The sequence below is a fragment of the Dipodomys merriami genome, unplaced genomic scaffold (assembly GCF_024711535.1).
Source record: "Dipodomys merriami isolate MVZ:Mamm:240054 unplaced genomic scaffold, mDipMer1.0.p SCAF_17, whole genome shotgun sequence".
NCBI lineage: Eukaryota > Metazoa > Chordata > Mammalia > Rodentia > Heteromyidae > Dipodomys > Dipodomys merriami.
The window spans coordinates 13,025,649-13,039,333 of record NW_027203048.1 but is presented as its reverse complement, the minus strand read 5'-3'; the positions used below and the strand labels follow the sequence as shown (position 1 = coordinate 13,039,333).

Sequence of the window (13,685 nt, the reverse complement as noted above, 5' to 3'; positions counted from 1 at the left end):
AAACTAGGGGTGTGGGGTCAGTTACTCAGCCTCAACACTCTTGGTATATATTAGGACCAGAGGATCACACTTTGTTATGGGGACTGTCCTGAGTATTGCAGGATGTTTAGCAAGATCTCAAGCTTCACCTAGGAGATACCCAGAGTACTCAGTCAAAATAATCAACACAACATCTCCAAACACTTCCATGTGTTTTTTGGGTGGGTATGGTGGTTGGTAAAATCCCCCCAACTGCTCTAAACAGATTGCTTCCGACCGATTAGAGAACAGAACCTTAGACCATTCCAAGACCAGCCCCTCTGCCTGGGCTTCTCACCCCCCACCCCTACTCACTGGACTCTCCATTCAGTATATTATGAGTTCCAGGCTCTTTTCAGTTTTCACAGCTATAGCCACAGGATCATTTGCTGGAGAAAGAAACTCACTGCCCACATTTGCCAGGTCACTCCCTACTCCAGCAATGCTCATTTCTGAGTATAGGGGTCAATGTTTTCCTCTTGGAGGGCCATGAGTGGATTTTCCTCCTTGTCCTCTGGCTGGACTGTCCTCGAGGGGGCAAAGGTACATCACAGCAGTCACCAGATTGGCCTCTGGGTTATCTTCTTGGAGAGAACTTTGTGTGTGTGTGTGTGTGTGTGTGTGTGTGTGTGTGTGTGTGTGTGTGTGTGTGTGTGTGTGTGTGTGTGTGTGTGTGTGTGTGTGTGTGTGTGTGTGTGTGTGTGTGTGTGTGTGTGTGTATCAATCATGGGCAGTATTTTTGCAAATGGAGGCATCAATAGAGGGCCCAGTATTTACCAAGCCAGGCCAGACCTGCTTGAGCAACTCTGCTGCCTGCCTCCAGACCATATCTGACTCAGGATTTGTTTAATAAACCCATTCATCACCAGCCTCTGAGAAGCCTGACAGGAGCAGAATGGGACTTGGAGCAGCTCTCTTTGCTTTCCTACCTGACCTGCTCCAGTCTTTTGTTTTTTAATTTCCTCTCTTCTCTCCTCCCCTGTTGCAGATGTGGCTAGAGGTCAGCCCTCTGCTGGGAGACTCTGAGGACAAATAATTGCAACACCAGGAAAGAACCAGCTGTTGAGTCTTCTTGTGTATGGGATCTCATGGCAGGCTCCTCTTGGGGGGGTCTTTGGAGTGGCTTCCTCAGTCTCCAACCCACGGGTATGCCATCCAGCTATTCCACCCTTCCAAGGGTATTTCTGGATGAGGGGGGTCTCAGATTTCAAGAGAATTTATCTTGAGTACTTCTGGACCCCTAGGATATTCAAAAAGAAATGCCAGATCGGCTTTCAGAAACTGGTTACATTTTAAATGTCTGTGTTTAATCCGTTAATACTTTTAACAAAAAAATGCAATGCTGTTGTATCGTGGTTGTCTTAAGATAATGACAGGATTTATTTTTAAATGCTAATTCCTGCTTCCCCGTGGGCTGTAGAGCAGGTAATGGAATGGAGGATCAGCTTCATCTGTCGCCATCACTGGCTGGCCTTATTTTCAAAGGGTGATAGAAGGCTAACTTTGAGACCAGTTGTTCTGTGGGCCTGAACAAATGGCTTCCTGGTAGCTCTGTTCTTGAGCTTGGACTTGTCCATCTCTCTTTTCCCTACAGGCCAAGGAATATTTTAGGCTTAAATGTAAGATTCTATCCTTATAAGATCACATTTCACATACCTAATACTCTAGGATCCCCCAACCAATAGTCTTGCCTGATTTCAGGATTTGCATAGATCTCATGCCTGGATTTAACCTTTTAGATGGATTGTGATACTAATACATACCTTTAGGCCCCAAGGAGACCATTTAGAGAAGAGTGACCATACACTCATATGAAGGCTGGGGTGAAGAGATGGAGAAGACACAGGCAGGAAATCAGTGCTGGGTGTGCCCTTGTTGCTTGGGTTGAAGTCTGAGGCACACTGGCTTGCTTTCAACCTCTTGCCACCCTTCCCCTAAGTGTTAGGTATGGGACTACTCACCCTCTGGCCTTCCCTTGTCAGCTGCTGACACAGGGTGTGGGGGGATGTTACCACCTTTGTCTTTCATAGGAGTTGTTATTAGAAACTGATCAAGGGGAGAGCCTCTTCTAGATATTTCATGTCAAAGTAGAGTTGATGTGTGGTTTTAATATTTATAAACTTGAAGAGGAAACTCAAGGACATGTGCCTTCTCCCAGGACTAAACTTACCTAAACAAACTCTAGCTCTAGCCAGGACTTGGCTAGCATCAACAATGGCAGACCTCTTAGAGAAAGCTGGTATGGGGGGAGGCACTTACTAGCATATGGTCTTGAATAACCTCAGTGAGCCTTGGATGTCATCTGTAAAGTGGGAATAATAGGAATGCTTCCTTAATAAGATCTTATGAAGATCAAGCCAGTCAGTTAGTGGCAAGCTCTCAGAACAATGTCTGACACAAAACTGCTGTGTCAGCACCATTCACCACCCCTACATTCTTTCCCCCTTCAGCTTGCCTTATCCTGGAAGGAAAGAAATAGCATGTATACAATGATGGTATTCACAGGGCCAGGGAAAAACTTCTTGATGTGTCCCAAGGAATCTACTTTATGACTTTATATTACAGAAAAGTTCAAACATAGATAGATGTAGACATAGATGGACTAGTGTAAACAACTCTCATATATGACCCATCATCTGGCCACAAGAATTATCAGCTCTGATAGCCTTGTTAGTATCAAATATGGAATTCTTCTCTGGTGGTGAGGAAGGGGCTACCTTCCCACCGTTACACCATCAGAAGGAGTGAAGATGTCTTGGGGTACTCATGCCTATCCCTTGGTTTCTGGACTGTCCACGGTCTGCGACTATCTGTGATCAGCAAGATGAAGATTTCTGCTACTTGATGGTTCATCAGCTCCAGCCTTGTGCCATCTGTAATCTATCTACTCTGCCAGGAGAACTTTCTAATTCAGATAAGTTGTAAAGGGACAGGGAATTCTCAGGCAGGAGCCATCTCTAAGGGACTGTGGCTCCCATTTTTGCTGGTGACCCCATCCATGGATGAGAAGGTAGAGGACATTTCTAGATCAGAGAGGCAGTGGTTATCATCTAGCAAGTGGAGATTAACTCAAGGGGAAGCTAGTCATATGGTTAGTACAACACAGAGACCTGAGCCTACATGAGAAGAGAAGGAAGAATCCAGGTCTCAGAAAGCCAGTAGACATAAGCAGACCATGGAGGTCAGGGTAAGACCTGAGCCAGGAAACAAGTAATGAAGGTGAAGAGTAAGAGGTAAATGAATACCATGTCAGCTTTAGGAACAGGTGGTCCTCTGGCAAAAGCTCTCTACCAAAGGTCTTATTTTTATTCATGGGATAAAGAGAAGTAGCCTGGCCCAGAGGCTGAGGTCAGCTAGTCCACAGGGATACAATAGAGAAGAAATCTAGTTCTTGTCAAGACAGAGCTCTCTTTATAGTTTTCATTGGTCTGGAAGGGATCCAATTCAGGAATCATCTTTTCCTCCATGATGAGGGCAAATGGCAGGCATTACCTTGTGTTACAACCTCGTGGTTTACAGTTAGACAGTCTTGGTGCCAGCATTTGCTGTCTCCTGGCTTGACACCTGGGGAGTACTCAGGCACTAAGCAGTGGTCACTCTGTGGTCTCTGGCACTTTGAAAGAAATAAGTGAGATCCACTCCAGATAATGGACTCTCAGAGTGCCTAGCTCCTTATATTGTCAGAATTTTTTCTTGTCTGTCTGTGTTCTCAGCTTCTTTTCCTCCAGAAGTTCAGGGGCTAAGTTATCTACTATACTGGCATACCAAGGTATGTAGGTGTATGATGTATGTGTATGTGTGTGACTGTGTGGTGTCCTCTTAAAATAACTTCATTTCTCTTATAACTTACTTCATTTTCGCCAGCTCTTCTTCCATCCACTCAGTAGGAGTGCTTCCTTATTCTTTTTATTACTCAGTCTGCTTCTTATCATAACCCTCATGGTCTTAAGACACGGGCTTGTACTCCCTTCCAAAAAGGTGATATTCTAAAGACAGCTGGGGGAGAGGACTGCCAGGGGGGCTGCTTCGCACATGTGAGAACAGTCACCCCTTAAGACAGACACTGCTGAACACACAGCTCTGTGTGAGGTGGAGGCAGGGGGAGAGGAGGGGATGTTGTTACAAACTGCTGTCCAGAGTTCTGAATTATTCAGTGCTTTCCAGTGACTTTCTGCATGACCCAGGTGTAATCCCCCTCAAGGGGTGTGGGGACAGATTTCCATTGGAGGGTGTGACCTCTTGGTCTGGCCTTGGAGTAGCGTTTTTCAAGGTGACCTTGTTGATAATCTGTACCTACTGAGACTCCTGGAGCTTCTTACCAGGCTGTACTGATGATCTCACATGGACATTGTGGTATTCCATGCATAGTGTCTTCCTTGCTCCTGAGTTAACCTTCCTGGTCCCCCAGGTATGGGCTTTCACGTATACCCAGCAGATCATCCAGGAGGAGCTGTGCCTGTCAGTTGTCACTCTCTTTCCTGGCGCCCCAGTGGTTCTCACTCAGTGCAAGAATGGAGATGACAGACAGGTGAGTACCCAGCAGATTCCAGAGATATGGATGCCTTCCATACTATGATTGGCAAGTCTACATCTCACAGACAGGCATAGAGAGTTTGTTGGAAAAGGAAGGGTTAATAAGAAGCCATCCTAGATAGGAGGCAGGAGGAGGCAGCAGTGGTCATGGTGACTCCATTGGTCAGCTGGCACATGAAAGCTTTTAGATCTCAGCTGGCCATATCAGTTGACCTATCTGCTTCTGTCACAGCTCCATTTTCCCACCTGGAATTCCACACAAGCATTTCAGGGCCACAGAGGTGAATGAGATTCAACTCTTTGCCTTCTGGACTTTGCAATTTGTCCCCCCACCCCACCCACCACCAAAAAAATTCATAGTATTCTAGCTGTGTCCTGTGCCCAGGTACTCTACCAGCACTTAGTTTCTTGCCTATTTGCTACTGATATGAGAGACTGAGATACAATATGTTTATAGTTCCCTAGCTGTGTGAACCTTTTCTTCTGTGGAGTTAGTGATACTCCTAAGTAGCTGTGTAGAACAATTGACAGTGATGGTTTCTATGAAGTATAGCACTCAGTACCCAATCAGGAGTAGCCCCCAATACTTGTCCATCCCTCTTTCCTGGTTATGTGAGGGAAAATCTAGGCAACAGTGCATGAGGCTTGTGAGTGATTTGAAGAAATCCCTGTCCTCCTGTCCCCATTGCTGACCCTTCCCTACTTCATAAACTAGAAGACATGGGAATTAGATTGTTCCTTTAGTGCCCCATGACAGATTCCCTTCATATCATATGACCTAGTGTGAGAAAACCTGCCTCCTACTGATATTATTTTAGCTTTTTAAAATTCAGCTTATAAAAATATCCAAACTTCTTGGTGTAAATCTTTTGACAATTAACAGACAATATAACAAAGTGAATATCAGGAAACCGAAACATCTTTTGAATTGGTAGGGGGTTGGAGGTAAGAGAGCTGATGAATGGAAAAGGGAAGGGTAGATGAATAGTCATAATACTCAATGTATATATGGGAAAAAGGAAATGATATGACTAGTGAGGAAAGGTAGGTAGGAGGGAGACATGGTGAAGTGTAAACTCTTTGTATACCATTTGTAGATTTTAACAAAATTAAAAAAAAACACCTAGCAGAGCAATTAGGGACAGTATTTCTCTATGAGACCAAGGAATCAAATCTTTGGCTGACCCTTGATATGTACTGTAGCCCAAAGGCTGCTAGAGCAACTTAAATTACCAGTAGGATTTGGGACCTCACCCAGAGATACCTCTCGTTCCTCCTCTCTCCTCTTTATTTCCTCAGCAATGGATCAGAACCGGCGCCCGGATTGAGCATATAGCATCCCACCTCTGCCTGGACACAGATATGTTTGGTGACAGCACTGAGGATGGCAGGGAAGTTGTTGTCAACCCTTGTGAGTCTTCACTCATGAGCCAGCACTGGGACGTCGTGAGCTCATGAGCATGGGGGTGGTGCTTCCCCAGACCAAAACGGACTGGAAAAACCGGCTGTGCACAGCTTAGGACTGCACCAGACACCTTGGACTGGAGGTGGAACAAAGCCCCCTCCCCTCCCAGGATAGGAGTGGCTGCCTCAGGGAAGATGGAAAAACAGATCACCAGCCAGTGGGACTGAGCGAGAAACCCACATTTTTTGCATTGTTGTGAAGTTCCAGTCCTGGCCATGTCTTGCCCTAATCGGTCCCTAGAGACAAAGATCCAATGGGAAGTGTTTATTGTTCCATTTCTTCAAGAGAAGGCCAGATAGAAAAGGAATCCTTTGTCATCAGGTTGGGACTAAAATTGAGAGATGACTGAATAGAAGTGGCTTTCAGGACAAATAAAGTTAACCTTAGAAGTTGTCTTTGGGTACCTCATGCTGTGTTGTCTTATGTTGGCTCAGAGATAAGCTCAATTCTCCGTTGAATGAGGGCAGGACAGAGGATAAGGAGAGGGAGACCTGTGCTCCTAAGTTGCCAACAACTAGCTATGTGATATATAAATATACACATAAATATGCACATACATATGAATAGATATACATGTTTATATACACATATATGTATATCTATACACACATATAGATATATATAGATAGATATCTATATGTGTGTATATATATATATATATATATATATATATATATATATATATATACACATATATATAGATTAGATTGAACTGAGTTCAGGGCCTTACATTTGCTAAGCAAGTACTCTGCCAATTCAGCCACATCACAGCCCTATCTTTAAAAAGATATGTCTCTTCTTTGGCCCAAAACCTGCTGTTATGTCACATGGTCAACTGGTCACCTGGTTGAGTGGAACCAGATTTGTATTGTTCACTGATACACATTTGCCTCATTCAAGAGGCTCTAAGTTTCCTGTGAAAATTCTGATTTGGTAGAGTTGGCATGAGATCCAGTCTCCTTGGTTAATTCTGGTTTCCTCCATGGTTAATACAATCATAGAGCTGTGGCAACATGGGCGCCATATGGTCTTCCATTAGCATAGGAGTTTCTTATTCCAAAGATTCTCCAATGTACTGCTATGCTCTGGAAAGTGGTGGTGGTAGCTCATTCTTATTAACTAGGACTTAGGAGAAAGAATAAGTCATATTGTTTAAAATGTTTCTACAAGATGCCCATACTCTGTTCTGCTATATGTTTAGTAGCTGTTTTTGTATCTATTGCTGCATAAAAAGTTACCCCCCAAATTTAGCAGCTTAAAGCAACACACATTTATTGTCTCAGTTTTTGTGGGTCAGGGGTCCAGACTCAGCTGTGATTGAAGAACTAGCTGAGTCTGCAGTCAGCTTCACTGGGGCCAAGTCTGTTCCAGGCTCTCTCAGTATTTGTTGGCAGGACTTGGCCTCTCACAGGCTGTCGGCCAGAGGCTATCCTCAGCTCTTACCCTGTGGGCCTCCCCAGCATAGCGGCTTACTTCTTCCTAGCAAGAAAGCCAAGGGAAGCAAGAGTATCAGCAAGATGGGAGTCATGGTCTCTTATGTCTGAATCCCACAAGACATCTCATAATGTGTTTGCCACATGCTATTCTACAGAAGCAATCACCAGGTACAACCTGTGTTCAAAGGGGAAAGGATCACTCAGGAGAGTAAAGACCAGAGTAGTAATCATGGGGAGCCATTAGAATCCTGAGTATCAGATCCTGAGCAGAAAGGCTTTCAGTGATAAGAGGTTGTTCAAGGTCATTATAAAACCCATTGCTGTATTTCCATTATAGACTTGGAAAGTAAAGGGTTGTACACAGATCCAGAATCTCCTCTGGTGGCTGTGTTTGCTTATGCAATACTTTTATCCCCTTGTCTAGTTAGGAATAGGCATCTTTCTTGAGGCTACTTCATGCTGGGAAATGAAGAGGAGGCCATGAAGATGAAACCAACCACAGAAGAATTGCTGAGGTTCCTCAAGGTATGTGTTCACAGGGGTCAAGGCAGCTTTACAGGGAAGAGGTAATTCCCAGTAACCTGTCCCCTAAGTAGATGAAGCAGGTACTACACTAGAATAATAAAAACAGAGCTCAGAGTTGCCTTCTAACTACTTCTCACCTCTGTATTTGTGTCAGTTTTTTAGTTCACTGGTGGCTTAAAAGGTATCTCTTGCCTTTCACAATCCAAAGACCTGGGCTAGACAAAATAATTCATTGTAGGCTGTTTTAATGAATAGATTATTGACAAAAACCATACCTTGTCCAAGATGAAGTGACGTTACTTATATATTACTGCCCCCATAAAGTTACCACATTCTGGTGGGTATCTGAATCTCAGACACCAAAGAGGATAGGGGACAGGGAGAGAATGGAAGGCTCTGCCCCAGTAGGACAAATATTTCTATCCCACTGCATTCCATGTGGCAGAAGAATGAAGGCTCAGCTCTCACTGACATCCCACTTACCAGAAGACATTGGAGATGATAGTGAAGAGACCCATCCACTGAAGAGTGTGGAGAGAAACCTGCAAGAGGAGATACAATGGCTCTCAGAGAGCTGCATGCAAAGTATGCATCTTAAGACCTCCTTCCTGTGAAATGGAAGCTAAAAGTTGAGGATGCAAATAGGAATCACTACATCTGTGAAGATGTAGTGATGCGTGCTGTCCACCATCTTCAGGATGATGTAGTGAAAGAGAGTACACTATGATTTAACAGCAAGCATAGCAGGAATTTCCGACTTTCATCAGTTCTTAGGGAGACCTCTGGCCTGTGTGTACACAGTGGCGTAAATGTGGTGTCAGGTTAGGCATTTGGGCAGGTTAATTAGAGTCCTTGTTCTTCTCTGATGATCTGAGTTTGCATATCAGATGCTGATAGCCTGGGATGGCTCACTTTAGTAGGTCACCTATAACTGTGAGTAAAAATGAAAGTGTATCAAATGACAACAACCAGTGAAAAAAACACCTCTAATTGGAAGATCTTAAAAGCCCATAAGATTTAGGCCCTAAATTATGTTGGGAGATTCACTCTCCTAGAGCCATCTTACCACGCAGGATCATATCTGAATAGTGAGAACAATGTGAACATCTTTCTGAATGCAAATTACATGAGAAGGAATTTATACATGCTATATTTGAGTGCGTGTGTGTGTGTGTGTGTGTATGTGTGTGTGTGTGTGTGTGTGGCCAGCCCTCCCTAGCCATAGGTTCTATATCTGCAAATTCAACCAACTGTGGATTGAACATATACAAAAAGAAATGCACACATGCAAAACATACATAAGCTTTTTTTCCTAGTCATTATCTCCTAAACAATATAGTATTAAAACTACTTATATAGCATTTGCTTTATACTAGGTATTTTAAGTAATCTAGAGGTGATCTAAAGTACATAGTAGAATATGCCTATGTTATATACAAATACTACAGAACTGTATGTAAGGGACTAGAGTAGTTACAGATTTGGTGTTCTACAGGAAAGTTCAAGAACCCATCCCCCATGGTCTCTGAGTGACTGACTATACACTCATTAACTGAGAAGAGAAGCAAGGACTTCCAATGCTGTTGTGTTTAGATTAGAACTAGGGGCAGGAGGTTGTTGAGGGAATAGGGATAGTTGAGGATTGAGGGTGAGTCATTGTTTTGTTTTTGTTTTGATAAATCTGGGCTATACACAAAGGTGATAGATCCTGGTGCCATGGTAAATATGAAACGTACTCTCCTGGCAGTTGGTTTCCCTCCCTACCCCGCATCATGAGCTCATCAGTGGGAGTTTTTTTCCTCTGGGCATCATGAGTAGTCTGGTTGCGGAGGCAAGCCTCAGGGGAGGCTTGCGCTTGCCTCTGCTTGCCTCTGCTAGGATCCTGCTGGATTGCTTTGATTTCAGGCCAATTTGGGCATTGATTTCTCTGTCGGTGGTTTTCACACTGTGAGAGATGAGAATTTGGACCTGGCTTCCAGGCTTGGCACAATCTTGGATTGTTTTGTTTTTTTTTTTTCCTCCCCCAATTTTAGTCCTGTTTCCATACCATTGTCATTCCCTCAGTTAGTAGGTAGGGCTTGTTCAGCCCTTCCAGGCACCAAGTAATATGGAAGTTCTCATTTCCAGCCCCTGCTACCTACCCATGAGGCTGTGGGTCTATTTGCTCCTGCTAATTTGTGAATCCCCAGTCTTGCTGACATGTTTCTCCTTTGATTCCCCTCCAGCTCTCACTCAGCACTCTCACTTTAAATTTCCTCTTGTTTTTGGAATCTGGAATCTCTTCCTTCCATTCAAATGCAGCTGTGATTTCAAATTGTCTTATCCAATATTTATATGTGTGCGGGTGGGAGGGAGCTTCCTGTGTTGGCTCAGAATTCCTTAGTGCTGTAATTAGCTGTCAGCCCTGTCTTACCCACTGGCTGGAGGACCATATCTTATTGTAGACACTCAATAAATTTCTGTGAATGAGTGAGAGAATGAGCCTGTGATTCTTTAGTACCACGTCCTAATTACCTTCTGGCTAGTTATCAGACATTAGAGTTTTAAAAAGACAACCAAGGCAGAAATGGAAGACCAAGAAGACAAATTTATAACAATAAAATCTTGTTATAATACACATAGATTTAGAGATCATGCATATTTAACTTCATAATGACATAGTTTAATACTGAAAATGCTAACTGGAAAGAACTATCAGTAATGGAAATCTTTAATACTGCAAGAGAGCCTGACCAGAGAGAGACAGAGACAGAGACAGAGACAGAGACAGAGACAGAGACAGAGAGAGAATATATGCTCATAATACTCGGAATGGTGATAGAAGAGTGGGTGGGAGCCTTTGGCTTTCATCCATGAGCATCTCTGGCCCAGCCATCTGAATCATTTCTGGATGCCAAAGGCACACTTACCTTGAGCCTGTGGTGCACCTGGGTGAGCCACAGTGAAGTGCATTGCTTCCCTCACTCCTGATCTAAGCTCCTGTCCTGTTCCTGGTACCTATGCTTTCAGCACCTGAGACAGCACCCGGTATGGAAGAAGTACAGGGAAGGAAGAAAGGATACAGGAGGGGTTTGTCAGCTGTGCAGAAATCCCACGTGGCAGGTGGGAGCCTGCTCACCCTTGTCACACAGAGACAAGTGTCTGCACTCTGCCATGGGCTATGGTCCTTGGCAGCCCAACTCAGATTAGCCAACTCTGAAGCTCCGAGCACTTTTCCATTTGCCATGGAGCCGACTAATTTAATGAAGCCGTCACAGTGCAAACCTCGGGGCTTATTGGAAAAGGACTCGAGCACGACATTATTTCACAGCAGTAGATTGCATCATTTTCATTTTGCAGCTTTCCAATGGGAAATAATAAAACAAAATTACAAACATAATGAAGAAAGAAAGAAGGAAAGAATAAAGCGCTGGTGAGAGATGCATCCTTGGTTCTATGACAGGGCTGGATCCTTTTACTCACCTGAGCCAGTAAATATTACCTGGCTTCACACCGCAGGAGAAAGCAGCCCAGGATGGCTGCACCTGCGACTGAAGATAAGAGACTGCAATAACTCACTGTCCAGACTCAGCGAGGAGCCATGGGCATCTCTGAAAATATCCTGCTACCTTGTGTTTCCAGAAATCGCAGTCTCCAGAAGCACATTGTGACCTGAGCTAACCACAGTGCTGGGGTCAAGAACTGCTATGGGGGGGGGGAGGGGACACCTTCCTTCTAACTGAAGACAAAACGATATCATTAATAGGATTTTGCCCATCCCTGGATAGGGGAAACAAAACCGGTCTTGCCTTCATCCATCCTGCAGGGTGCGTTCAGAGTGATCTGACAGCCAGAGGCTAAATAGCAGTCAACAGAGGGACAAAGCTTTTACCAAAACCTGTTCTCATTAATTGCACTGAGGTGTACAGATGTGGGGAGATGACAGCGCTCTTCTCGGCCTTCTATTCTCCGCTGTGGGCTTGTCCTGCAGCCACTGAGTTGCCCCAGGCCTGACCCTCAGCAAAAGGACAACTCCTTTCTTCCCCCAGATTCCAGATTCCTCCCTGACTTTATTGAAAATAGCATCCTTCTTGTGACAGTGGAGGGGTGTGGGACCATTTGAAATGGGTACCCTCCTAACTCCTCCTAACTCCTCATCCAAGGCTGCCCAACTCCCCTTCTCCCCACTAAGATGCCTCCTCTGCTGCGAGCCCGTCCCCCCCCCCCAGGGTGGCATCCATTTCTCTCCCTCCCAGAACTCAAAGCAAAGGTGCTTGGGGCCTCATTTCTCCTTTGCATTAGCATCTTCTCCAAAGTGCAGGAGGTGGTCCCTCTGCTGTAAGATAATGCAGGTCTGATCCTAGGTCCTCTGGGTCTTAGCTGTGTAACTAGGGATTTATACTTAATCTCTCTGAGTTCAATTATCTCCTCGGTAAAGAACCAAAATTCATACTTGTCTCATAATGTTATTGTGAGATTGAAGGATTACAAGCATGAGCCATCAGCACCTAGCTCACACATTTCTTATCACTTTCAAGATTGGCATATCCACAATCAAGGCACCAGCAGATCTGTGTCTGATGAGTGCACACTTCCTGGTTCATAGACAGCAACCTTTTATGCCCTCACTTGGCAGAGAAAAGGGTAAGAGGTTTCTTTTGGGTCATTTTTAGAAGGGCACTGATCCTACTCATTTGGGCTCTATCCTCATAATCTAATGAAGCTCAAAGCCCCACCCTAACACAGTTATACTGAGGGCTAGGATTTCAACATTCAAGATCTGGCTATATAGAAACAGTCTCTAGTACCCCTCAGTCATATGGGTCCCTTAAAGGACAGACTGGGGTTAGAACCTCTCCTGTGGGACTGCGTAGGCTCAGACCCAGGCAGTAACAAAGCAGAGAAGGGAAGTGAGGATCAGCGAGGAAAGTATGAAACCTCATAGTTTTCCTAACATGCATCTCGCTGTCTCTCCGTTTTCTGTTTCCATGCCCTCATCCCCCCCACCCCCACCTGTTCAGGGCACAGGTTCGCAGGAGAAGAGGCTAAGACAGATATGGAAGGTGCTCCATGGAATGGCAGAGTTAAGTACCTTCTGGAGCAGTACCCCCAGAGGATCCCTCTTCTCAGCAGAGGTCAGGCTTCACCCCACACCCAGATGCTCCCAGCTCTGCTTTCCACACTTTGTTAGAAACTTCCACTCTAGCACATGAGTGTAGCTCTTCTGTCTGAATCCTTCCTCTCTTCATTCCTCCACAGCACTGAACTGGCACCATCTCCACTGTGGCACTGCCCTGAAATGCTGCAACACTGCCTTTAGCTTGGGGACCAGTGCCCACTGTCCCCCAATCTTCCATTCTTGTTTCCTAGAAGGAGTCACTTGGCTAGGTGTGGGATCTAAGCATTTCATGGGACAAAACCCTTAGGCCCACTTACTATTTGTCAAAATGCTCTGACCGGCGCGAGAGGAGCTGTGGGACTGGAAACAATGCAGGCAGTCAAGGTCAAAGGTATAAGACAAAGTGTGCTGAGGTGGAAAGGAGGGAAGGAAGCCACATTAGATGAACCTGAAGCATAAGTAGGATCAGAAGAGGGGCTTATAGAACTGTGCACACCAAGGCTCAGAGCTGGCAATTTGGCCATTCTCAGCGCAGCCTGAAGGGGAAGGGGATCAAGTACAGCTAGAAAGGAGGCCTTGGACATCTTGCAAAAGATTCACAACTTACTCA

At 44.8% G+C, this 13,685-nt stretch overlaps 1 protein-coding gene across 2 annotated transcripts in view; it reads left to right on the top strand.

Annotated features, from left to right (window-relative positions):
• Positions 1-6,500, top strand: part of Galnt14 (polypeptide N-acetylgalactosaminyltransferase 14) — a 212,606-nt gene extending 206,106 nt beyond the window's left edge. The window contains exons 14-15 of one of the 2 annotated variants that reach the window (XM_070024996.1): positions 4,427-4,546; positions 5,851-6,500. In XM_070024996.1, coding sequence (XP_069881097.1) covers positions 4,427-4,546; positions 5,851-6,009 — 279 coding nt within the window. In that variant the 3' untranslated portion in view covers positions 6,010-6,500. The remainder of the gene's footprint in view (positions 1-4,426; positions 4,547-5,850) is intronic. The other variant, XM_070024998.1, reaches the window with a different exon arrangement.
• The last annotated feature ends 7,185 nt before the right edge of the window (positions 6,501-13,685 follow it).